General features: G+C 54.8%; 1 protein-coding gene across 3 annotated transcripts in view; it reads right to left on the reverse strand.

Annotated features, from left to right (window-relative positions):
• PRKAG2 (protein kinase AMP-activated non-catalytic subunit gamma 2) overlaps positions 1 to 25,127 on the reverse strand; it is a 309,748-nt gene that overhangs the window by 192,811 nt on the left and 91,810 nt on the right. For all 3 annotated transcript variants that reach the window (XM_055591312.1, XM_055591310.1, XM_055591311.1), the window contains exons 2-3: positions 22,691 to 22,762; positions 15,787 to 16,066 (exon numbers count right to left, since the gene is read on the reverse strand). In XM_055591312.1, the coding sequence (XP_055447287.1) occupies positions 15,787 to 16,066; positions 22,691 to 22,762 (352 nt within the window). The remainder of the gene's footprint in view (positions 1 to 15,786; positions 16,067 to 22,690; positions 22,763 to 25,127) is intronic.

Below are 25,127 nucleotides of genomic sequence, written 5' to 3' on the forward strand. Positions count from 1 at the left end.
GAAATAGCCTCTCCAAGAGAGGACTGGTGTTGGCATGGAGGTTCTGAGGCCTTGATGTCCAGACCCAAGTACCAGGAACGAAATCCCCCACGTCTGACCCTGATCTAGAAGTGGGCACATAGGCCCTGAGCCCTGGCATGTGAATCGGAGACTCGGAGGCTCCAAACTAAAAGCTTAAAAGCCCAAGTTCACACAGTTTTGTACACACAGTACAAAACTCTTGGCATTTTATGGGAAAACAGACTTTTATTTGAAAAATAAACTCCAGTTGCTGGGAGAGAAAAGAAGAGCGGTCTGTGATCCAACACAGAGAGGAGCAAGAAAGGATACAAGTTTCACAAGTTCAATAAACCTCCTGGGAAGCTCATTCGCATTTCAAACGGCTCTCCTTACATCCTTTGATCAGACCCACACACCAGGAGCAGGGGTTTGAAGAAGCGAGATGTAAATAACCCAGAATCACGGTCACCCACAATAGAACGTTAATATTTTAACTAGGAACAGAAAAGTAAATACATTCGGGGTGTTCGAAGTACACATGGCCTGGGTCATGGCTGTGAGCTGGTCCTGAGAAACAAGTTCAAACCTCCAGCATCTGGCATCTCTGGCAAAGCCCTCAGCGTGTCCTTCCAACCCCTGGGGTTCTCTGGGCCCCGAAGTTCCCAGCCAGACTCCTCGCTCTGCAGGCGGGCGATCCACGCCCGTCCTGCTGTTTGTGACCATCTAGGGTGGCATTTCCCAAAGTGCAAACGCAGCCCCCACGCCTGCCCCCTTGGACACCCCGCCGTGTGGGTCAGAGACGACATGCTGGTACCACCAACCCAATGAGAGTCGAGTCGACAACAGTGCACAGAGGCCAGGGTAAATATTGTTTCATGAGAAATGGTTTTTAGCCGTCCGTGTGACTGTGCTGGGTTACGATATAAAATGTACTTCTGACTGCGGGCCGCAACAAAGCAGCTTCAGACCAGGTTTGTGACAATGCTCTGCGGCCTCGCTGAATGCCCCCGGCCTCCCGTTTCCCCGCTGGGCTGCAGCTGACATAGCTCGATCGATTGTGGGTTCTGGGAAGCCCACTGCTTCCAAAAAAAGCATCTGTCACATCTGTTTTGTTTTTGCTTTTTGGAATCACTATTAACTTTTATTTCCTTTTGGCTGCAAGGAAGCACATGGGATCTTAAGTCCCTGACCCAGGAGGGAACCTGTGTCGCTGCAGGGGAAGCCCTAACCTCTGGACCGCCAGGGACTCCCTTGGCCCTGGTTGTGATGCTAGAGCCCCTTCTCATTTATATGCTAAACGTGCCCGCGACCCCCAGAGGACGCAGCCTTGAACGTCCATAATGCAACCTTCCCCGAGAGTTGGTCTGAGCCCGAGGGTGATGGGGAAAGTTAAGATATAACTTAAATTTTATCTGAGAGCCTGGCAGACCGCTCCATGTGAGAACAGTTAGGTGAGGCTTTCTGGAGAAGGCCAGGTGGGAGGACGTCTCAGAGGAAGTGGTCATTGACATCCAGGTCTATATCAGCGGCCCCGGCTAGGCCCCCGCCTCTGCGTCCACCATCTCTCTCTGCACAGCAGCCAGATGAACCCCTCCATGGAGCAAGTCATTCCCCCACGACACCCCCCTGGACCACTCCATGGGGTCCTGGGCTGGCCTGCAGCCCCCAGCCCTGACCGGCCCTCCCTGTCCCTCCCCATGTGGTTCCAGCCACACTTCCTGCTCCCTGCAGGCTCGGAGGCCGCCCCAGCTTCTGGACACTTCCACTGCTGTCCCCATGGCCAGGCACGCCTTGTCCCCACCCCACCTGCCCCACACACCTGCCTCATGCACCTGCCTGGCCACACCTGGCTCCATCCCCCCTCTGCTCAGATGTTCCCTCATCAGTTTTCCTGAAGGTCCTGCATTAAAGAGCCATCCCCTCTCCCCATGTTTCGCTCTTGGAGCAACAGTTCTCTCAGCGTCTCCCTCACCTGTGCACTGTCCCTGTGCCCAGGATCTCAGCAACCTCTCATCAAATAAGGACCGAACGAATATTCAGTGTGAGACTGCTCCCCTGTAAAAGGCCGGGTCAGGCTGGTCAGGGGTGAGATCCGCTTCCTGCTTTGTAACACCCACTTTTTTTTCTGTCTGGGAGCGGCTCAGATGGTAAAGAATCCACCTGCCAATGCAGGAGACCTGGGTGGGGAAGATCCCCTGGAGGAGGGCATGGCAACCCACTCCAGGATTCTTGCCTGGAGAATCCCCATGGGCAGAGGAACCTGGCGGGCTACAGTCCACGGGGGTCGCAGAGAATCGGACACGACGGTGACTAAGCACGGGGAAACCCAGGCAGGAACCGCGGGTCCAGCCGCGTCCCCTGGGTTCACACAAGGGGCTCTATCTCCCTCTAGCGGTCACTCGGACACAAAGCCGGAAAAGCCCCGGAGTTTTGCAGGCCTGCAGGGCTGTTCCCAGGCCTCCGCCCCTCCCCTTCCCACTCCCCCCACCCCTCCTCCCCCCTCCGCGCCCAGGACCCAGAGCTGCCCCCTGCCCCCGCCCCATTTTTCTGTGGGAAATCAGATTCCAAGAAGCATTCAGGAGAGAAAGGTGAAAGGCGGACTCACATTCACCCCGTCTTGTCTCGAATGTGGGAGAGATTTAATGCGGACTTTCTTCCTCTGCTCTGCGCTTCCTGGTGGACCGGCTGCCCCCAAGGGAATCTGCAGGAGCGGGGACAGCCACCCCATCAGAGCCTCAAGTCATGGAAGCTTTTCAAAGGCAAACTTGAAAAAAAAAAAAAAGAAGGCAGGACTTCCCTGGTGGTCCAGTGGTTAAGAATCTGCCTGCCAATGCAGGGGACACCGGTTCGACTAGTCAGGGAAGTTCCCACCTACCTCGGGGCAGCCAAGCCCACAAGCTGAAGCCCCGACACCTAGAGCCGGTGCTCTGCAACAGGAGAAGCGTCACAATGAGACATCCACACACCACCCCTGGGGAGTGCAGAAAGCTAGGGAGAAACCCCAGTGCAGCAGCAAAGACCCAGGAAGCCATAAATAAACAAATAAACCAAAAAGAAGTTCATTTGTATCCATTAAAAAACGATTAAAAAAAAAACCATGTGGAAGGAATGGTACAGAGAAAACCTAGAAAAAGTGAATTTACAGAGGCAGAACTCAGATCTAAGACATCACCCAAAGGCGGCCTGATGAGCTTGCTAGCTTATTTAGTGGGCCAAGGGAGAGTTTTGGAGGAAAAAGGCTGGTGGGTGGGGTAGGGAGGGTGCTGGCATGGATAATGAGGCTTTTTGCTAACCTGCACTTGGCCCCTCCTCTGGCTCAGTCGTGGTCACTTAGCAGTATTCATCCCTCACCACGAATTGCCCCAAACCACCCAGCCCCCACCTCCTCCTTATGTATCCCGTTTCCCCTCTTAGCACGGGGAGGGGGGTGGGTGGTGGTGGTGGTGGTGAGGGATTCAGGTTTGTCCGAGCGCCAATTTGCCCCCATTCCCCGCCAGCCCTGGGTCTGGAATATTCTGGAATATTCCAGTTTTGCCTTAATTGCCATCTGGACAAACGTCACCTCTGCCACCTCTGTCATTAGGGTGCATTAATGACATCATAACCGAAACAAACACACAATGTAAAAGAGATTAAACTATCAGGACATCTATTACCTAAAATACCGTGCTCCGTGACCTTGCCCCCCGGCGGCCCGCCGTCCTCTCTGTCCGCCATGGTCCCTAGACGCCAAGGTGCCCTGGAAGCCATGGCCTCTCACCACAGAGGAAGAGGGGAGGTGAATCAGCCGGCGGACATCCCTCTTTGTGGGCGGGGAGGAGGCGCCTTTGCTTTGATCCCTTTCAGGGTTCCACTTACATCCCGTTGGTTCACCCTGAGGCCAGGGACGTGGAAGCCAGCATGTCCCCGCTGGATTATCAGATTGTCTACAACTCAAGCCTGGAGGCCCGTCTCACAGGCCCGTGCATCTCTGCTCCGCCTAGAAGTGCATCCAGGTCTCTCCTGTCGTGAAGCCAACAAGCCAGCCCTTAGCACCCATCTGCTTCCGTCCCCCCGCCCGGGTCAGGATGGCCTCACTTGATGCCACAGTAGGATCAGAGCCCGGGGTTCTTGGCAGTGTGACCTCAGAAGGGTTTCTCTCCCGCTCACGTCACAGTCTCACACAAGCAAGATGGTGGGCCTGACCATGTGCGCCCCCTCCCCCTCACCAGGGCACAGATCCGGCTTCTTGCCTCCTGCAGCCCCATCACCTCCACCTTCTGTGCCTCCAGCCCTGCAGCTGCAGATGGAACACCTCCCATCTGCCCAGAACTGTCAGCCCCTGATGGAAACCCCATCACGTGGCCCCAACGCGGCCTCAGCGAGGGGCCAGAGCCCCCTGGGGGCTGTGGATGAACACAGAGACCATGCCCTGAGCTGGCCTACCCTTCAGGCCCAAATGCGGTAAAACAAGGTCAGTGTCTTCAACCCTCAGCTCCTAGCACAGCTTCCTTCCCTTCCCCGCCACCCAAACTGCTCTCTCGAAAATCTCCAAGGGGTCTGTGCGCAAGTCACCGGGAACTTGACAGCAGCAGCTGCGATGGCCTCAGGCCCGGCCTCCTCTCCCCGCCGGACAAGGTGAGGGCCATCTGAGCCCCACAGCCCCGCCCTCACGGACGGTGGTCTCATGACGCGGAGATCAGGGGCCGGCCTTGACTCACAGAGCCCAGCTTCTGGTCTGCTGACCCTCATCACTTGACCACGGCCGGTCCCTGCGTCGGCTTCCTGCGGCTGCCTGCACCAGAGCGCCCCAAACCGGGTCATCAGAAGAGGGTTCCCCCACAGTCCAGAGGCCAGAAGACAGAAATCGAGGTGTCCGCAGGGCTCTGTCCCTTCCTTGCTCTTCTGGCTTCTGTGGCTGCTGGCAGCCCTTGGCTTGGAGACACATCACTCCAGTCTCCACCTCTGTTGTCACACAGCATCCTCCCCGTGTGTCTCTGTCTTCCCGATTCTAGTACGACTCTACCTCAGCTAAGTACACCTGCAGTGACATGATTCCCAGGTAAGTGACTTGATTCCCAAGTAAGTGACTTGATTCCCAGGTAAGTGACCTGATTCCCAGGTAAGTGACTTGATTCCCAAGTAAGTGACCTGATTCCCAGGTAAGTGACTTGATTCCCAAGTAAGTGACTTGATTCCCAGGTAAGTGACCTGATTCCCAGGTAAGTGACTTGATTCCCAAGTAAGTGACTTGATTCCCAGGTAAGTGACCTGATTCCCAGGTAAGTGACTTGATTCCCAGGTAAGTGACTTGATTCCCAAGTAAGTGACTTGATTCCCAGGTAAGTGACCTGATTCCCAAGTGACTTGATTCCCAGGTAAGTGACCTGATTCCCAGGTAAGTGACTTGATTCCCAAGTAAGTGACCTGATTCCCAGGTAAGTGACTTGATTCCCAGGTAAGTGACCTGATTCCCAGGTAAGTGACTTGATTCCCAGGTAAGTGACCTGATTCCCAGGTAAGTGACTTGATTTCCCAAGTAAGTGACTTGATTCTCAAGTAAGTGACTTGATTCCCAAGTAAGTGACTTGATTCCCAGGTAAGTGAGTTGATTTCCCAAGTAAGTGACTTGATTCCCAAGTAAGTGACTTGATTCCCAGGTAAGTGAGTTGATTTCCCAAGTAAGTGACTTGATTCCCAAGTAAGTGACTTGATTCCCAGGTAAGTGAGTTGATTTCCCAAGTAAGTGACTTGATTCCCAAGTAAGTGACTTGATTCCCAGGTAAGTGAGTTGATTTCCCAAGTAAGTGACTTGATTCCCAAGTAAGTGAGTTGATTTCCCAAGTAAGTGACTTGATTTCCCAAGTAAGTGACTTGATTCCCAAGTAAGTGACTTGATTCCCAGGTAAGTGAGTTGATTTCCCAAGTAAGTGACTTGATTCCCAAGTAAGTGAGTTGATTTCCCAAGTAAGTGACTTGATTCCCAGGTAAGTGAGTTGATTTCCCAAGTAAGTGACTTGATTTCCAGGTAAGTGACCTGATTCCCAGGTAAGTGACTTGATTCCCAGGTAAGATTACAATCAGAAATACTGGGGGTTAGGACCTCAATGTATCTTTGTTGAGATGACACAAACCTACAACAGTTACTACAAGGGTTAAATAAAACTCTGTGTCTTTATAATCCATCTAACAGTGTCTGAAATCAGTTTTCTTTTAAATTGGAGTTTAGTTGCTTTACAGTGTTGCGTTAGTTTCCGCTGTGATACAGCAGAGTGAACCAGCCGCAAGTATACATCTGTACACACGTCTACATGTATATGTGTCTATCTGCTCTGCATCACAGCAGAGCGCTGAGCAGAGCACCCTGTGTAATATGGTGGGTTCTCATCAGCTAACTTTTCATACATAGTACAGTCAAAGCTATGTTTATTCAGTAGTCATATTAGAGATGGACCATAAAGAAGACTGAGCACCAAAGAATTGATACTTTCAAACTGTGGTGTTGAAGAAGACTCTTGAGAGTCACTTGGACAGCAAGGAGATCAAACCAATCAGTTCTAAAGGAAATCAACCCTAATACTCATTGGAAAGACTGATGCTGAAGCTGAAGCTCCAATGCTAGGCCACCGATGTGAAGAGCTGACTCATTGGAAAAGATGCCATTGCTGGGAAAGATTGAAGGCAGGAGGAGAAAAGGACGACAGCGGATGAGATGGTTGGATGATATTACTGACTCAATGGACATGAGTTTGAGCAAGCTCCGGGAGATGGTGAAGGACGGGCAAGCCCGGCGTGCTGCAGTCCATGGGGTTGCAAAGAGTTGGACACGACTAAGCGACTGAACAACCAAGTGTCTTACCCTCCACCCTCCACTAGGAGTCAAAGTAGGAAAACCATCAACTGTCCCGGACCTCACTGTGTGGATGATGAAGTCATGTCAGAAGGATGCCATTGAGCACCCAGGGTGGAGAAGGAATGAGCAGCTGCTGCAGCCAAAGCCGCGAGCTGAGCCGCGGGTGAGCCTGTGTCCTGTCCCTACCCAACGGCACGCTTGTGGGTTTCTACCAGTGCAGCTTCGTCTCAACTCCTGACCCCAAACATTACTGGCCCCAAAAGATCTCTTTACAAAAAGGAAATCCATCTTTCAAAGGCAAAGACGGCCCTTCACCAAGAATATTAAAAAAACGAAAGTGGCTCTGACGGCCATTCTCAAAGAAGACTTTCAGAAGTGGGAGGGATTACTGTTTCTCGCCGTGAAAGGAAGCGTAGATGGTCCAGACTTTGCACACAGACCAGTTCCCCTCCTCCCCATCTTGCTGGCACCCGAGGGCCCCAGGATAGGGGTCAGGCCTGGTCCTCCTTCACATCAGCCACCCCTAGCCCCCCCGCCTGCTGCACACACGACTGCCTCCCCGCCTGGTCACCCTCCCTGGTGAACTTTTAAGAAAAAAAGTTAGGAAAGAAATGGATTTCCCTGGAGGCTCAGATGGTAAAGAATCTGTCTGCAATCCAGGACACCTGGGTTCGATCCCTGGGTCTGGAAGATCCCCTGGAGAAGGGAAATGGCAACCCACTACAGTCTTCTTGCTTGAAGAATTCCATGGACAGAGGAGCCTGGTGGGCTACAGTCCATGGGGTCGCAAAGTGTCAGACACAACTGAGTGACTAATACTAGGAAAGAAATAGCGTGGTGAGAAATAAAGGGCAACACAGGGGTATTTTCAATCACCCCATGGCCTCTCTTCTTCACATTTCTCTACATCTGGCTCTGATGAAGAGCAGGTAAATAGAGGTTATGCAAACAGACACAGCGTGTCATTGAGCTGGGGGGGTTTGTACGCTCAGGGAAGTCACAGAGGTCCCCTTCTCAGCTCCTGGAGGGCCGGCAGGGGTGGGGGGCATTTGCTGCACGTCTGCCTGAATCCCAGGGGAGTGCCTCGGGGTCTGTAGTCTCAACAGCGTGGCCTGACCAGGGAGGCTGTCTCCCCACGGGTGAGTCCCAGAGCCTGGAGAAGATGCTGCCCTCCCCCACGCCTGTCTTCAAGGTCAGCTTTGTCCTGGAGTCACTGGCTGCCATGCTGCAGGATGGCTTCATAGTTACGGTGCTGAGCCGGGAATGCGTGCGATGCTGGGCGCTGCCCGCAGGCGACACAATCATGGCCTGCCTGGCCGCCTCCCGGTTCTTTCTGTACGGGGTTCAGTCCAGTTCAGTCGCTCAGTCGTGCCTGACTCTTTGTGACGCCAAGGACTGCAGCACGCCAGGCCTCCCTGTCCGTCACCAACTCCCAGAATTTACCCAAACTCATGTCCATCGAGTCACTGATGCCATCCAGCCATCTCATCCTCTGTTGTCCCCTTCTCCTCCTGCCTTCAATCTTTCCCAGCATCAGGGTCTTTTCCACAGGGTGGCCCTCCATAACAACCTCTCAAACTCCTTTGGTGTTAGTTTCAAAAGTTCTTTCGAAATCTCCTGGAGCTTCATCAACAGCCTCACCTCCTGGCTGACCGCCTGTCTTTCGGTCTTGCACTGTGCCAAGATCACCTCCTTCTTGTACCCTGTCTTCTTCTGGTGAAACAGAGGGTTCCTGAAACAAGGTGCCCCGGCTTCTGCTGGGCGCCCCGATCCTGTCTGGTTTGTCGGTCATCTTATCCGCCACGAGGCCTCTGGTCCTTAGGCAGATGGTTGCCACCCAGGGTTCCCATGGAAACCACACAGTGGCTGACAGGCTGTGGCCGTCTCTCTGTTCTTCGTTCTGCCCCACGTGCTTCTCCTGTGGTCGGTTCGCTCCTCCTGCTCCTGGCGTCCACCCTCTCGCTCATGTTCTCGCTGCGTGACCCCAGCTCCAGGGCTCACACCGTGGCCCTTCAGTCGCTTGCTTTCTTCCTCATCATCTTCTACACGTTGTACTTCCTGTCGCTGGCTGTGGCCGTTACGAACGTCTCCAGGCTCCAGGAGCTGCTGACCTACGCGGGCATCTGTCTACACTCTGGCTTCTTGGCGCGCGGCAGCCCCAAACTGAGAGAGGCCCTGAAGAGGAGGCTCTGGGGAGCCCTGGACAAGGAGCCGCTGGTCTTGCATTGCCGGTACCGACAACTACCATCACTGAACAAGCCCTGAGTGGCGAGAACGCACAAGATTTGGGTTCTCTCTTTCACCCTTTTATTTCCCTCTTTCTTCCCCATCCTTTCTACACCCCATTATTTTCCTTTTTCTAAGTCTTCATTGAATTTGTTACAATACTGCTCCTATTTTATGTTTTTTGGCCATGAGGAACGTGGGATCTTAGCTCTCGGACAAGGGACCGAATCCACACGCCCTGCATTGGAAGGGAGAGTCTTAACCACTGGACTGCCAGGGGATTCCCACCATCAGTCCTTTTTCCATCCCTCTCTGTTCCTACCATCCCTTCCACTGCTCCGAGTCTCTCGTCTGGGTCCCAGGCCACCTTGGACTGGGACGGTGGCCTCATTGCCTTACGAGCCCCTGTCACTCTCTGCACAAGCGGTCCTAATAATATTCTCCAAGCATCAGTTTTGTCCGCACTCCCTTTATGGAGGCCTGTATGGGTTGTCAGTTGTCCTGTGGTCAACCTAAAGTTATTATTATTTTTTAATGGTGACATGTTGTTGCTGTTTAGTTGCAAAGTTGTGTCCGACTCTCTGCAACCCATGAACTGCAGTACACCAGGCTTCCCTGCCCTTGGCTATCTCCTGGAGTGTGTTGAGACTGATGTCCATTTGGTTAGTGATGCTGTCTAACCGTCTCTTCCTCTGCTGCCCGCTCCTCCTTTGGCCTTCGGTCTTCCCCAGCATAGGCTGTCCCATGTCACCCCACGTGGGTCACCTGCCCTTCTCACCTCTGCTCTGCTCTCAGAGCTCAGCGTCTCTACTGCAGCCCAGGAAAGTCGCTTTCTGTCTCCTCCCCGCAGCCTGCCTGGAACTTCCTCTTGTCGTTTCTCTGCCATTCCCTCCTTTCGTGCCCCATTTATGACCAATTCCACCCCGGAGCCTTGTCATTTGGTCCCCCGGGAGCCTGAGGCCGTCGACGTGTTCTGCACCACTGCAGGTCCTGTCCTGGATTCTGTGTGTTTGCCGCATGTTGAACTAGGAGGAACTGTCTGCTGTGGAAATGCTGTTAGGTTTTGGCCAACAGAAGATCAAGAAAGCAAACCGAGAAAACCCGCTACAGTGCCCAACCTAGAGAATCTTGCCTTTCTTGTCTGCACATCCAGGAAGTGAACCCTGAATGTTGACACCTGGGACACCGAAGCCTCCAATTAAGTTTTTGGTGTGTGTTTTATGATGCACCTAATGTATCAGTGAAGTATTAACAAGCAAATAAGTAAAATAAACAAATATGCACGTGTTGGAACAAAACCCAGCACTCACGTACGATGCACTGAGGACAGTCGCCCAGTAAGAAGGATAATTACTATCAATGATTAGGGAGCGAAGTTGAGTAACATGAGATTCAGTCCTTCTTGAGGTCCTGGCTTGCTGACCATGCCAGACTGTTTTTCTTTAAAAAAAAAAACAAAAACAAAACTTTCATCTTATTATTTGCAGTTCACAAACAGATGGACACGCACTTCCCTTTCCTCACCTTCAAAAGCAAGGCCATCCGCAGCCAAGTTGTGAGAAATCTTTGTTTTCCTTTTGGAGATAAGTTTTGCTATTTTCTGGAAGCCTCTACTGCCTCATGGCCATGTAAGACTTCTTGGGAACTAGACGATATGTGGGGCTTCCCTGGTGGCTCAGCTGTTAAAGCCTGCAATGTGGGAGACCTGGGTTTGATCCCTGGGCTGGGAAGATCCCCTGGAGAAGGGAAAGGCTACCCACTCCAGTATTCTGGCCTGGAGAATTCCATGGACTATATATAGCCCATGGGTTCAAAAGAGTCAGACACGACTGAGCGACTTTCACTTGAAGACGAGATGTAACCGTGTTCTACCCTGTGGGGTACGCGGTTCAGAGACAACAGCTTGAATCTGCTGTTCCAAGTGCAAACAGCCACAGGGGAGGGAAACGAGGGTGTGCCTGTATCTCAGTGATTAATGTACAAAAATGAAGAAGGGTTTCAGGCTGGATTCTGTCCCGGGCTGTCGTCTGTTATTAGAGGAAGAGGCCGAAAGTGGGTTATTGCTTTGCTTGGGGTGGCTGACCCTGATCCTCCAAGGGAATTAGGCTTGCTGCTAGTTAACCGTGGGGCTGGGACGAGTGTGATGAAAACCCCAGAGTCCCCAGGACAAGTCTGGGATCAACATGCCTCTGGGCCAGGAGCCCAGGGGAAGGCTACAGCCACGGCATTCAAGAAGCCCCTCCAAGGGGTAGGGTCCTTGCAGAGCGAAGGGCTGGCTCTCCTCCTGGGGAGAGAGCACCAGCCAACCGAGGTCCTCGCTGGTCCCAGCAGCAGACGGAGCACTCGGAACTGCAGCCTCTGTCTGCATTTCCTCTCCCTCTCTTTTAAAAAGATATACTTGAGGTACTTGTGTGACTACACTGGGTCTTAGTTGCCACACGTGGGATCTAGCTCCCTCCCCAGGGGATCGAATCCCGGCCCCCCACGTGGGGCCCACAGAGTCCCAGCCACTGGACGCCCAGAGAAGCCCCTGCCATCTTCTCTTGCTCTTAATGGGTCTGAGTCCTTTTCCTTTCTTTCCCTTTGAAAACGGCTCTGCAGGATTTCTATCTTCCCCCTTTCTCCGAATAACAGACAATGACGTTTACCACGCTTGAGGGTCACCTGGGGAGCCTGCTGCGCCTTTAGATCCTGTGTCATCACACAGGCTTTTAGGTTTTGGTCAACAGACGATAGAGAAAGAGAACAAAGGAAATCTGCTGCAGTTCTTAATGTGGAGACTCTTAACTTTCCCCCCGGAAGTCACAGGATGGGAAGGACAGGGTGCAGACAGCACTGGAGGAGAAACGGGCGTCTCATCAGGCCGAGGCGGAGGGCTTGGTCCACCACACCCACATCCTTAGCGGTGACGCTCAGACACGATCGGGAAGCAGGGGGACGCTGCCCGCCGTGTGTGGGGTGACTGGACCGAGCTCGATGAGGGCATCTTCGTGGACCTGGGAGGCTGCGTGTGCACACAAGCCAGGCAGTGGGTGTAGAGTGGTATGGGTGCGTCCTGGCTGCCAATTGGGCCTCTCCTCCTGGAACTTGCCACCCACCTCCAGGGCGGGCTCCTGGTCACTCTGCTTTAGCTGCTTGACCCTGCCTCCCAGCTCCACCTTCAACAGGACCTCACTGGTTCAGAGATCCCAGCTGGGCTGATCAGATACCCTAGGATGAGGCATTTGGAGTGGTCAGTGGAGAGACGCAAAGACTAGGGATTCTCTGCATCTCTGTGAATTCTGGCCGCCGAGCCTGCCAGAACCAGCCTGGCTCCTTCCCTTCCTGAGTCGCGAGCATTTAGCTCCTCTTTGAATTCTGTAAATACACCCAACTCCTTCCATTAATCGGTCTTCTTTGTTTTTATTTTTTAAAAAAGTGAGGTGTGGGACGGGAAGTAAAAAGATAGGGGGCCAAAAATGGATTCAGAAACCAGGCTAGAAATGCTTCTCTTAACACCCTGGGTACAGAGTTGGTTCCAAGATTCCCAGCAGACAATGCAGATGGGAAATGGGGTTGTTACACCATCACAGTCTATGACACACAAAAGCCGTCCAGTTGCTCAGAAGTACAGCTATTCTTGGTACCGAGACGGGAAATCTCTCCCAGGGGTCTCGTGTGACAAAGCGTCCCCGCGACATCTTTTCACAGCGCGATCCATGGGCTGCTGCTTACAAGACCCTCCACACAGGCCGAGTGTTCAAGTTCAGGGTTACAAAATCAGTTCCAGGGCAGTGGGAGGGATGTATAGTCCAGGCACCTTGACGTGGGTGTAGATTCAAGCAGGAGGAAGAGTAGACAGATTGTACACCCTCCACGCAAGCCTCACACCACCGCAACGGGAAAACCGGGGTACCAGGGCCCGAGGGGAGGACCCCGTGAAGCAGGGCATGCGCTGCCTGCATACGGACCAGGGCCTTCACGCTTCATCAGCAGGCTGGGCAGGGCTGGTTTCCAGCTGGGGAAGGTCAAGGACATGGGCTCTGTGCTTTAAGGGCAACAGCACGGGCTACTGTCCCTGGTCTGAACACCTGCCCCGCCCAGAGAGCTTCTCTAAGGAAGCTGAGCCCCCACCCGACCTAATCAATGAGTGTCTTTTTACCAGCAGCCCCAGCCACTCCTGGGTTCGATCCCTGGGTTGGGAAGATCCCCTGGAGAAGGAAATGCCAACCCACTCCAGTATTCTTGCTGGGAGAATCCCATGGACGGAGGAGCCTGGCAAGTGACAGTCTATGGGGTTGCAAAGAATCGGACACGACTGAAGCAACTTGGTACCCAGGCACGCACATTTTCTAGCCAAGTACACTGAATGGCCTCTAAAATCACTGACCAGAAATGGGCAGCATGGACTCCTGGCACCAGGAGCTGAAGGTTGGGCATGCCTCCAGGACTCATATCCCACCTGCAGGCTCCCCCAGACCTCCCAGACTCTGCATCTTGGCTGCTGCCTTCTGCCTTCAGAAGTGACCCTGTTCTTAACAGGATGACCACCCTATGCCCACAAGTCAGTCCTCCACTCCCAGGCCAGTGACATGAACTGCAGGTCTTGGCTTTTCTGATGTCACCGGTGTACTGGGTGGGATGGTTGTGTGTGCTGTGCTTAGTCGCTCAGTCGTGTCCGACTCTTTGCGACCCCATGGACTGTAGCCCGCCAGGCTCCTCTGTCCATGGGATTCTCCAGCCAAGAATACTGGAGTGGGTTGCCATTTCTTCCTCCAGGGGATCTTCCCAAACCAGGGATCGAACCCACGTCTCCTGCATTGCAGGCGGATTCTTTACTGTCTGAGCTGCCAGGTATCCCCACCCCCTACCCCCACCAAATTCATGTCTTTTCCAGGAACCTCAAAAAGGGAACTTAGGTGGAAACAAGGTCACAGCAGATGTAAGGGATTCGGAGGAGGTTGTCCTGGGGTCGGGTGGCCCTTCATGCAAAGCAACTGTGGTCCTCAGAAGAAGGGAAGCGGCCCGTGGACATGGACAGACACCCAGAGGGAGCGGGCCACATGCCCACGGCGATGGAGGCAGATGCCCAGCGTTGCCTCCACGGGCCAGGGAACACCAAGGGCTGCCGGCAACACCAGGAGCTGAGAGAAAGGCCTACAGCAGACTCTTCCCCCACTTCAGCGGGACCACGGCCCTGCTAAGAGCTTGGTTCTGGCATCTGGCCTCTGGAGTCGTGAGAGAATAAACTCCTGTTGTTTAAGCCACCCGGTTTGGGCTACTTCGTCAAGGCTGCCCCCACGAAATTAACACAACCTCATTCTGTTTTAACCAACCCAGGCCCGATGCGAGAAACAGGACATCTGGTGAAGGTCTGGTCTGACCGCGCTCCTCTGAGAGCTGGTGGGTGATGGGGTAGTTGAGGGTCTCAGGATCCCTGTTGAGGAAACGGGGGATGTTCTCTGGGGCGCTGGGGCATCAGGGCTGGGACACACCTGCCCCTTTGGCTTCACAGGTAAGTTCCCAACCACATGTGGCCCGCGTCGTCTGCATGAGGACCACCTTGCCACAGGACATCTGTACACTTACACGTGAGTTCAGTCATCACGGGGAGGACTTGAGGGTGCTAGGAGCAACACCCCAAACCACCAAAAGAAGAGTCCCCTGCCCTTCCTCGTAAGTCACAGGGAGAACACTGCGTTGGTGCTGGCCTTGCCGACGGAGTACAGCTCCGACCTCAGGTCCTCTTGCAAATACAAGCAGAGACAAAGGAGGACCACTCCAGACCTGACGCCCAAGGGCAAGCGGGATTCCCAAATCACCGTCTTCCTGAACAGGAACTTCCTCTGTCATCAGAGAGAGTCGTAAGGAGTAGGGAGACGCATTGAGAAACAGGAGAGGTGAAAATAAACCATCTGCTTTATGGTTTGGGGCTTCCCTGGTGGCTCCGTGATAAGGAGCCCACCTGCCAATGCAGGAGACACGGGTTCAGTCTCTGGGTCAGGATGATCCCCCAGAGGAGGGCATGGCAACCCACTCCAATATTCTTGCCTGGAGAATCCCAGGGACAGAGGAGCCTGGCGGGCTACAGTCCAGGGGGATAACAAGGAGTCTGATGTGACTTGGCAACTAAACAATAACAACTTTATGGTTTGCCACAATATTTCTAGTTACGATCAACAGTGCTCAGTGGAGAACAGTTTATCCTTAGATCACAAGTTCTCATGAGCCTAAAGAACTCTCTCTTAAACACACGTTTCCTGCCCCTGTTTCTCTTAACAGATGAACCCCAGCTACCCAGGACCCAAAACAAAGTCAGGATGTGCCAGAAACAAGTAAGCCTCAAATCCCTCAAATGTGGTCCCAAATTTGAGTCCCAAAGACTCAAATCCCTCTGGCTTGTGGTCCACCCTGGGGCAGACCACAGCAGGGTACGGGGCCCAATCTTAGCTTCACACCACTCCTGACTTCCAGCATTCCACGTGGCTGTCCTTACAGCCCTATCGGATGGCGATGTTTGCATTAACCCCCGCAAACCACGCCCGACGGGTGGGGGTTAGTGCAGGAAGAAAGGGACCCCGGTGGAAACCCGTTTTTCCGGAGCTCAATTTGTTCTTGGGGGACGGACCCAGACGTGGGCACTCAGCATCATCGCTACAGCCACCGGCCAGCGGCAGCGTCCCCCAAGGCCGTGAACGGCTCCCCCCGCAGCTCTGCACCCACCTGGAACAAAAGCATCAATGCCTTACTTTTTCTGGAGCGAGAGAAGAAGCGGATGCCCCCTGGCGAGGTCGACGGGTTGGAGCTGGGGGAGGAGTCTTTGGACGAGGAGCGGAAGATCCCGCTGAAGCTCATGCGGCGTGGGGAGCGCGGCGGGGACTCCTGGTAGGAGAACGGGAACACGGTTTTGGGGGAGCCGGGGCTGGTCTTGGGGCGCACGGGGGCAGACACGGGGCTGGAGGGCCGTGGCTGGGGGCCTCTGGTGAAGAAGCCTTTGGAGGGACTGCCCGAGCCAAAGGGGCTGTCCACCTGCAGACAGAAAGACAGACAGACAGGTGAGGTCCCTCAGAGCCCAGATGGCGGCTTGTGCACACCTGCCCCCTCCGCTGTCCCCTGCCACCCAGCTGGGGGGTCCATGGCACCCAGACTGAGAAACACCCCCACCAGGCTCTGGCACAGACAAGGAGGGGTGCGGGACGGGACGCAAGGACAACCCGTCCACAGGCTGGGTCGCACCACCCCGACTCCCCAACACGGCCTCCATCCAGCTCTCTGCAAGGGGGCTTCTGGGAGGCGGGGAGGACAGCCAAGGCAACCGCAAAGCCTCAAGACACGGCCTCTTCCCCTCTGGCCTGTCTGCAGCCCTGTCTCCTGGCCTTCACTTCTCAAGAAGATGCATCTGTCCTTTAGGTCTGACCGCCCTGCAATAATGTTCTCTGGCCCATCCTCAAAGGAGGGAGGGAGCACAGAGCCCCATGACCTGAGAGTCAGGGGGTCCGGGGCTCCATCCTGGGGTCCTGGTGTGGGAGGGGACGAAGGTTTCATCACACTGGAGTGACCGCAGAGGTTAGGGAAAAAAGTTAATGAGGCTGAAAACCTCTGAGGCTTACTTGGGTCATGACTTGAAATCGCCACCAGTTATGGTTTGAAAAAGTGCTTGACTCCGTCTTCAAGCCAATGCACGCAACTCATAGACTGGAGGGATTTCTAACGTGCCCTGCTGTGGGTTTAGGAACCGGTATTCGCATCTCAATGGCTTCCTTCATAGCTCAGTTGGTAAAGAATCCACCTGCAATGCAGGAGACCCCAGTTTGATTCCTGGGTCAGGAAGATCCCCTGGAGAAGGTATAGGCTAACCACTCCAGTATTCTTGGGCTTCCCTAGTGGCTCAGCCAGTAAAGAATCCGCCTGCAATGCGGGAGACCTGGGTTCAGTCCCTGGGTTGGGAAGATCCCCTGGAGAAGGCAAAGGCTACCCACTCCAGTATTCTGGCCTGGAGAATTCCATGGACTGTATAGTCCATGGGTTGCAAAGAATCGGACACAACTGAGTGACTTCACTTCACTTCATTCGCATCTGAGCGCCTGGGCCTGATCTGCTCACCCCTTGCTGGACCACCGGGGGCGTTACTGAGACTCCCTAAGCCTGGGTCTCCTCCTGGGTGGAATGAGGGGCCTGCCCCGCCCCTCAGGGCTGTCTGAAGGGGCACAGACCAGACCCGATCCACAGGAATCACCTTTGCACATGACCGGCTGCTGTCCCCTGGGGAAGCCTGCAACACAGGAGCCAGAGGGCCTTCGGCCACCCAGCTCTGCAGCAGGAAAGGAAAACCACTTATCCACTGGGTGCTGGGGCAAGGACGAAGCCTGGCGGGAGTCGGCCAGCAGGCTGAGACCTGGGGCTCTGCACGGCAGGTGACCCCAGGTGCACTGAGAAGGGAGGTAAGAGAGGGACCTCTGTGTCTCTGTCCACCTGGGGTGCCTGTCCGGGCCCGGGACCCTGTGAGCACTTCCACCACTAGAGGGCGCCCCGAGCTGGGCTTGATGTTCAGTCGCTCGGTTGAGTCGGCTTCTCTGCAACCCTATGAACTGCAGCATGCCAGGCCTCCCTGTCCATCTCCAACTCCCGGAGCTTACTCAAAGTCATGCCCATTGAGTCGGTGACACCATCCAGCCATCTCATCCTCTGTCATCCCCTTCTCCTGCCTTCAATCTTTCCCAGCATCAGGGTCTTTTCCAATGAGTCAGTTCTTTGCATCATTTGCTTCAGCTTCAGCATCAGTCCTTCCAATGAATATTCAGGACTGATCTCCTTTAGGATGGACTGGTTGGATCTCCTTGCTGTCCAAGGGACCCTCAAGAGTCTTCTCCAACACCACAGTTCAAAAGCATCAATTCTTCAGCGCTCAGCTTTCTTTATGGTCCAACTCTCACATCCACACATGACTACTGGAAAAACCATAGCCTTGACTAGATGGACCTGTGTTGGCAAAGTAATGGCTCTGCTTTTTAATATGCTGTCTGCGCTTGATGTTCAGTCACTAGGCCGTGTCTGCTTCTCTGCGACCCCATGAACTGCAGCATGCCAGCCTTCCCTTCACCATCTCTTGGAGCTTGCTCAAACTGACGTCCATCACGTCGGTGATGCCATCCAACCATCTCATCCTCTGTCGTCCCCTTCTCCCCCTGCTCTCAATCTTTCCCAGCATCAGGGTCTTTTCCAATGAGTTGGCTCTTCCCACCAGGTGGCCAGAGTACTGGAGCTTCAGCTGGGCTTATGGTCCCTTAAAGGAAGGGATGCCCTTATGGGGACTCTCAACCACACATCCCCTTCTTCCTGAAACCCTCTGCCCTGCAATAAAGGACCAGTGTGGCCATGGGGGGCAGTGCAGAATCCTTATGCCCAGTGGGCTTCGGAGGCAGAGGCTGAGCTTCACCAGAACTATAGAACTCTAGCGCTGCTTGAGTTCAAGAGTTTCTTTTTCTAACCATGTGATGCAGGAAGCACAAAAAGTGTCGGGTTCAGCCACTACCCACTGACCTACGGGCTCAGGCATTCCAAAACTCTTCTGAATCCCATGGATAATTCACACGGAGCAGCTTTCCAAGCTGTGGGCGGCATGTGTCTGTGGACATGGGCTGGGGGCAGTCACAACCGCGGGTGACCCCACAGCAGGACGGTATGAGCAAGGATTCTGGACACAGACACAGGAGCTGAACGCCGGCTCGGTTTCCAGCAGTGACCAGCGATCTAGTGTCCGCATCCTCGTGTGTCCACTGGGGGCAGCAGGCCGGCCTGCAGGGCCAGGGGATGACCGGTACTCGGCACGGCAAGCACCCGCCTCAGGTCCCGGCCCACGGTACACACCTCGGCCTCTTCACTCAGCTCTCATTGTCATGAATTTGGCCCCAATAGATCCCCGGTTAGGTGTGGAGAGTCAGGGAGGCAGGGCTGGTTTAGGGAGAGGCTCCACGTGGGGTGCGGTTTCCCTGATAGCTCAGCTGGTAAAGAATCTGCCTGCAGTGCAGAGGACCTGGGTTCGATTCCTGGGTCGGAAAGATCTGCTGGAGAAGGGATAGGCTGCCCACTCCAGTATTCTTGGGCTTCCCTGGTGGCTCAGCTGGTGAAGAATCCGCCCGCAATGCGGGAGACCTGGGTTTGATTCCTGGGTTGGGAAGATCCCCTGGAGAAGGGAACAGTTACCCACTCCAGGATTCTGGCCTGGAGAATTCCATGGACTGTACAGTCCATGGGGGCGCAAAGAGTCGGACACGACTGAGTGACTTTCACTCAGTCACTCCATGTGGGATGTGTCCTAAGCCTCCTTGGAGGGGACACCACGGAGGCTCTGCAGCACGGCGCTTGCAGTCATTTAGGGTCGACATGCTGGTGGTCAGTCACCATCACTCCCTGGGGACCCCTGACCCCAGAGCTCTGAGAAGGCACCAACTGGGGACACAGTGAAGGCCACAGAGCTGGTCAGTGGTGGGTGGGACATCAGGTCCACGGCCTTGACCCTTGCACCACATACCTCCCAGGAGCAGCCTGGCAACGTGAAACAGAAGAGGAGTCAAAGTCAAGTGTGAGGACACAGGCAGGGAGTCATGTTAACCCCACGGATGTCCCCTCCACGCTGCACAGTGAGCTCGGCCTGGGGAGGAGGAACGGCTGAACAAGGCTGATGTTCGTTCCACGCAGAGAACAGACATGCGGAAGGTTAGGGTCCCCGTGAGGCCATGGAGAATGGCAGGGAAGACAAGGCTGGCCTGAGACTGAGCCAGAGGAGGAAGAGACTGCAAAAGGGGACACTGTAGGTCACGGGGCCCCGAACCAGAGAAGGCGCTGAAAGCTCACAGGCTGTGGACAGGCCAAGGGGCAGAGACGTCCCAGGGCCAGGGAAAGAAGAGGTAGAACTGGGAGGACAGACAAACAGCCACTCACTTGGGCCACCACAGACAGCTCATGGGGGAAAGCTGAGTCAGCTGCCGCTGAATGGTCAGTCTCACAGGGCCCTGGGTGCCGGCTTGAACCCTATCTGAAGGGCAAGCAGAGCCCCAGGATTCTCTAGACTGGGATTCCATCCTATGCTCAGAATTCCAGGCTGACAGAACCAGGCCTCCGCTGTCAGCTTGAGGAGGGGGCCCCAGAGAGCAGACTGTCCCCCAAACACGGCCAAAAATGGTGGCCCCAGCTCAGCCTTGTCCACGGGGAGCGTAAGGACTGGTTTCGAGCCGTGACCGCAAGAAGACAGATGCAGAGCTGGCCTCTAGGTCTGCTTCCTGCAGGGCAGGTGGGGGTAGGAGCCCCAGGGACAGGGCCCGTGCCTTCAAGCAGGACACAGCTAAGACGGTACTTTGCTAACGCAATGGCACGTTTCCACGTTTGGATGAACAAAGGCCCAGAGCCTCCCCAGTGCCTGCTGGCTCCTCAGAGCTATGGATGGGAACTTAGGGCACCGTGGGGAGGGCTGCCAGGCCCACCTCTGTCCATGGCTGCAGGGGATGCCATGCGGCAGGGCCCAGCCCCCCAACTCTCAGGTCTCAGCTGCGTCCCAAGGACGCAGGGGAGGGGAGAAGAGAGGTGTAGGGGTGAAGGTGAAGGGTGGGTGGGACTGGCCTGGCGGTGACTGACAGCCGACTGGCGGGGGGGCCTCTTGGGAGCTTGTGGGAGTTGGGCGAGGATAAAGGAGATCACAGGCAAAGAGCGCCAGAACAGGGGGGCTGAGTGAAACAAAACCTCCAAGGGAGGATCTGTAGGCCAGGAACACCCTCCCCTGGAGTCCGACTCAGGCCAGGGAGGTGGGGAGGTCAGGCCTGGCAGGCAAGGGCTGCGTCCAGCGAGCTGATGGTGGGGTGTCCCAGCCGGAGCCCCCGTGTACTCCAGACAGAAAGGGGGCGGGTGTTCTCAGCAGAGGAGCCAGAGGGGTGGTACGCGTGGCCAGTGATGGATAGGAGTGCCTGAGTGGAGTCTAGGGCCCGGCTGAGTGCAACGCTCCCCACGGCTCAGATAAACAGGATGTGGGTGCACCCCTCCACAGAGCTCCAGACGGGGGATGTCCTGAGTCACAGCCGCATTCCCAGACTGCCCTTGAGCACCTGCCCTGGGCCGGGTACCCATCTGTGTCTGCTCTACGGACGAGATCGTTTCATCCTCACAAGGGAGGTGAACGCTGTCACGAGCCTGGGTTTGCCAACGGGGAGATAGGTTCACAGAGAAGGTCCTGTCCCAGGTCACACCTCAGGGAAGCTGCCAGGAAAGACGAACAGAGGGGCCAGGCTCCTCATCCCAGGATCAAGAGGCACAGACAGGAAAAACCCGTGGTCACTTGTTCGGGGGGTGGGGGGTGGCAGATTGCCAGGCATTCCACGGACTCCCCCAGGCCCTGGCCACCCTGGCTGACCCGGAGTGACCCAGTGCTCTTGAATGATCCAGGGACGTCAAAGGCACTGACCTTCCTCTCGATGCAGACCCGGGAGCTGCAAACAGAGCTGTGTGGAGTTGAGGTGACCAGAAGCCCTTGTATCCTGAGATGTCTTTTGTGACAAAGGGCTGCCCCCTCTGGGGCAGGGGAACGAGGACTAGGGACTGGTGGGGAGAGCGGACAGACTCCCATCTCAACTGATGCTTGGGAGCCTGGGCACTTGGCTCTTGAGCCCAGAGCTCCCAGAAAGGGGAGCTCAGCCGTGGCCCCTAGATCGTGGAGGAGGAGGCCACCCAGGGTCCCGTCCAAGTTCAGCTTGGCAGTCACAGAAGGTGTTCCATTCCCTGAGGAGACGGGATTCAGTCACAGGGTACAAAGATGCAGAGATGAGCTGGGAGATGCAGGACCTGTCCTGCTGGGACACTCCCCTGCATGGCCTGCCCCACCAGTCCCAGAGCAGGGGGCCCAGATGCAGCATTGCACACACTGGGCTAAGCACCAGGCAACCCAGACTGGACCCAGCCCGGCTGTGAGGTGGCCCGAGGACTGGGGCAAAGTCTGTCTACCACTCTCTGCCCTTAAGACACCACCTGCAGTGCTCCCTGCAAAGGCACCACCGCTGGGCCTCCCGCCAGCCCTCCGCCCTGCACTCACCCCCACTGCAGGCTGCCTCGACCTCCCCGTTCTTGCCATGGCCACTCCACCCATCCCAGGACAAGCACGCCTCAGGCTGCCGGCCCTCCACCGAACTTGAGCAGGAAAAATGGACACGTGGGAGAGGGGAGAAGGTGGGTGAACGAGAGGAAAGGAGAAGACAGGAAAGAGGATGGAAGGGAGAGAAGGACTTGAGGGGCGGGGGCGGGGGAAGGGAAGGAGGGGGCGGGGGCGGGAGGAGGGACTCCTGTCTGCAGCAGGGAGAGACACCCAGGCTCCATGACCCACTTTTCCCTGATTTTCAATCTCTTCTCTGCCAGTGAGCATCTCGGGCACTTGGGTGCTGAGCTCAACGTGAACTCTTCAGCATCACCTCTGCCCACTCTGGGGCATCCAGGGACCAGGGAGGAGCCCCGAGGGAAGGGAAGATAAAGGGGTGAAACCTGGAGGGCGAGGGTGGGCTCAGCTGCAGCCAGGGGCACAGGGAGGAAAAGTCTGTCTCGGGCCTGAGCTGAGCGAGTCCGGCCTCCGTGGCACCTCCGGTGAGCTGGGAGAAGCTGGGAGGAAGGGAGCCTTACCTTACGAGATGGAGGCTTTTCTGAACTCTCCAGGTCTCCATCCAGGAGCGGCATGGCAAAGGAACTCAGGTCCTAGGACGGAAAGAGGGCACGTGGTCAGTGACCTGGACCCTCAGGGGCCCACCTGGCCGTGTCAGGGGCCGCACGTGGGTCTCCGAGTGTATCCCTGGCCCCTTGCTGAGTCCTCCTCGAATGCCAGCCACCAGGGAGGGAGCGGACGGCCAAGAAGGTGGAAGGAGGCAGTGGAGACGCCTGCCCTGGGCCCCCCTCAGGGATCCCGCCTGCTCTCCACCTTTCCTCTCGGCCCCCCAGGGAAGGAGCAGGAGGAAGGCACCTGGACTGCAGGGCAGGAGGGAGAGAGTGAAGGAGGAAGGCTGGGGAGGGAAGGGAGAGCCCACTGGGAGCTTTGGTGAGTGGCCAATGGGCCGGATGCCATCTCCTGGCACGAACATGGCCCGAGGATGTGTGTCCTCCTGGGAAGAGGACACGGCTGTGTGTTGGGGTCTGGCCACTAGGGCAAAGCACTCAGAAAAACCTGATGCCACTGTGGCCCAGAGAGATGGCCTTGCGGCGAGGCGGGGGGTGGGGTGGGGGTGTAGACTGCACAGACTCATCGTGTCTGAAATGATGAGACCCTCACCGTCTCCTCCTTCCTCCTGCCTCCTGCCCGGTGGATAGCCCCACTCGAGGCAGAAACCCCACCTGGGCAGCCCTCCACCAGGAGAAACCGCCTGCATCCCGAACCTTCTTTTTTTTTTTTAATCCTTGTTAACTGTGGTAAAATACACGTAACACAAGATGAGGGCTTCCCTCATGGCTCAGCAGTAAAGAATCTACCTGCCAGTGCAGGAGATGCGGGTTGGATCCCTGGGCTGGGAAGATCCCCTGGAGAAGGAAATGGCAAACCACTCCAGTATTCTTGCCTGGAAAATACCATGGATGGAGGAGCCTGGCAGGCTACAGTCCATGGGGTCGCAAAGAGTTGGACACGACTTGGCGACTAAACAATAACACCAAACACAAGATTTACCATCTTAGTCATTTCAACTCAGTGGACTTGAGCACATTCACATTGCTGTGCAAACAGCCTCCAAGGCCCTTTCCTTTCTGCAAAGTGAAACTCCACAGGCATTTGACAGCTGTGCCTGTCCCTCAACCCTTCCCCCCACATTCTACTTTCTGTCTCTATAAATGAGACAGCTCTAGGGACCTCCTAGAAGTGGAATCGTGCACTATTTGTCTTTCTTGTTACTGGCTTATTTCCCTTCACATCATGTCCTCAGTTTCATTCATGTTGTAGCATGTGACAAAATTCCCTTCCTTTTAAAGGCTCAGTAATGTTCCATTGTGACTCCAGCCATGAAATTAACAGACACTTGCTCCTTGGAAAGAAAGTTATGACCAACCTAGACAGCATATTAAAAAGCAGAGATGTCACTTTGCCAACAAAAGTCTGTCTAGTCAAGGCTATGGTTTTTCCAGTGGTCCCGGCAATCTTGATTCCAGCTTGTGCTTCTTCCAGCCCAGTGTTTCTCATGATGTACTCTGCATATAAGTTAAATAAGCAGGGTGACAATATACAGCCTTGACGTACTTCTTTTCCTATTTGGAACCAGTCTGTTGTTCCACGTCCAGTTCTAACTGTTGCTTCCTGACCTGCATATAGGTTTCTCAAGAGGCAGGTCAAGTGGTCTGGTATTGCCATTTCTTTCAGAATTTTCCACAGTTTATTGTGATCCACACAATCAAAGGACATGGCGTGCTGCAATTCATGGGGTTGCAAAGACAGACACGACTGAGCAACTGAACTGAACTGAACTGAACTGAATACCCCAGAATGTGACTGAACTTGTAGAATCTTTGAATTATGATAATATGAAGCTACACAGCTGGGCTCTCCATAAGACCTCAATCCAATATGATAGTGCCCATAGAAGAAGAGACCATTAGGATAGACCCAGAAGGAAGACCATATGAACACACAGACAGAATGGCCATCTATGAGCCCCAATGAGAGAGGTCTCAGAAGTCACTCACCCTGCCAACACCTTAACCTTGGACTTCTGAGCCTCAAGAATTGTGAGAAAATAAATTTCTGCTATTTAAGCCACCCAGTCTGTGACACTTTGTTACGGCAGCCCTAGCCAACTAACACAACAGGTGTACAAGTATCTCTGCAACCCTGCTTTCGATTCTTTTGGGTATAGACTCAGATGTGGAATTGCTGGACTGTACAGTAATTCTATTTTTAATACTCTTGAGGAACCCCCATACTTTTTCCATAGCAGCCGCACCATTTTATACCCCCACCAAGAGTGCACGAGGGTGCCAATGTCTCCACATCTCCACTGGACACTTGCTGTTTTCTGCTTTGTTTTAGTTGTTGCTGTATTAGCCGTCCTAATGGGTGTGAGATGGTATCTCAATGAGGATTTGA

This window comes from Bubalus kerabau, chromosome 8 (genome assembly GCF_029407905.1).
Source record: "Bubalus kerabau isolate K-KA32 ecotype Philippines breed swamp buffalo chromosome 8, PCC_UOA_SB_1v2, whole genome shotgun sequence".
Lineage (NCBI taxonomy): Eukaryota > Metazoa > Chordata > Mammalia > Artiodactyla > Bovidae > Bubalus > Bubalus kerabau.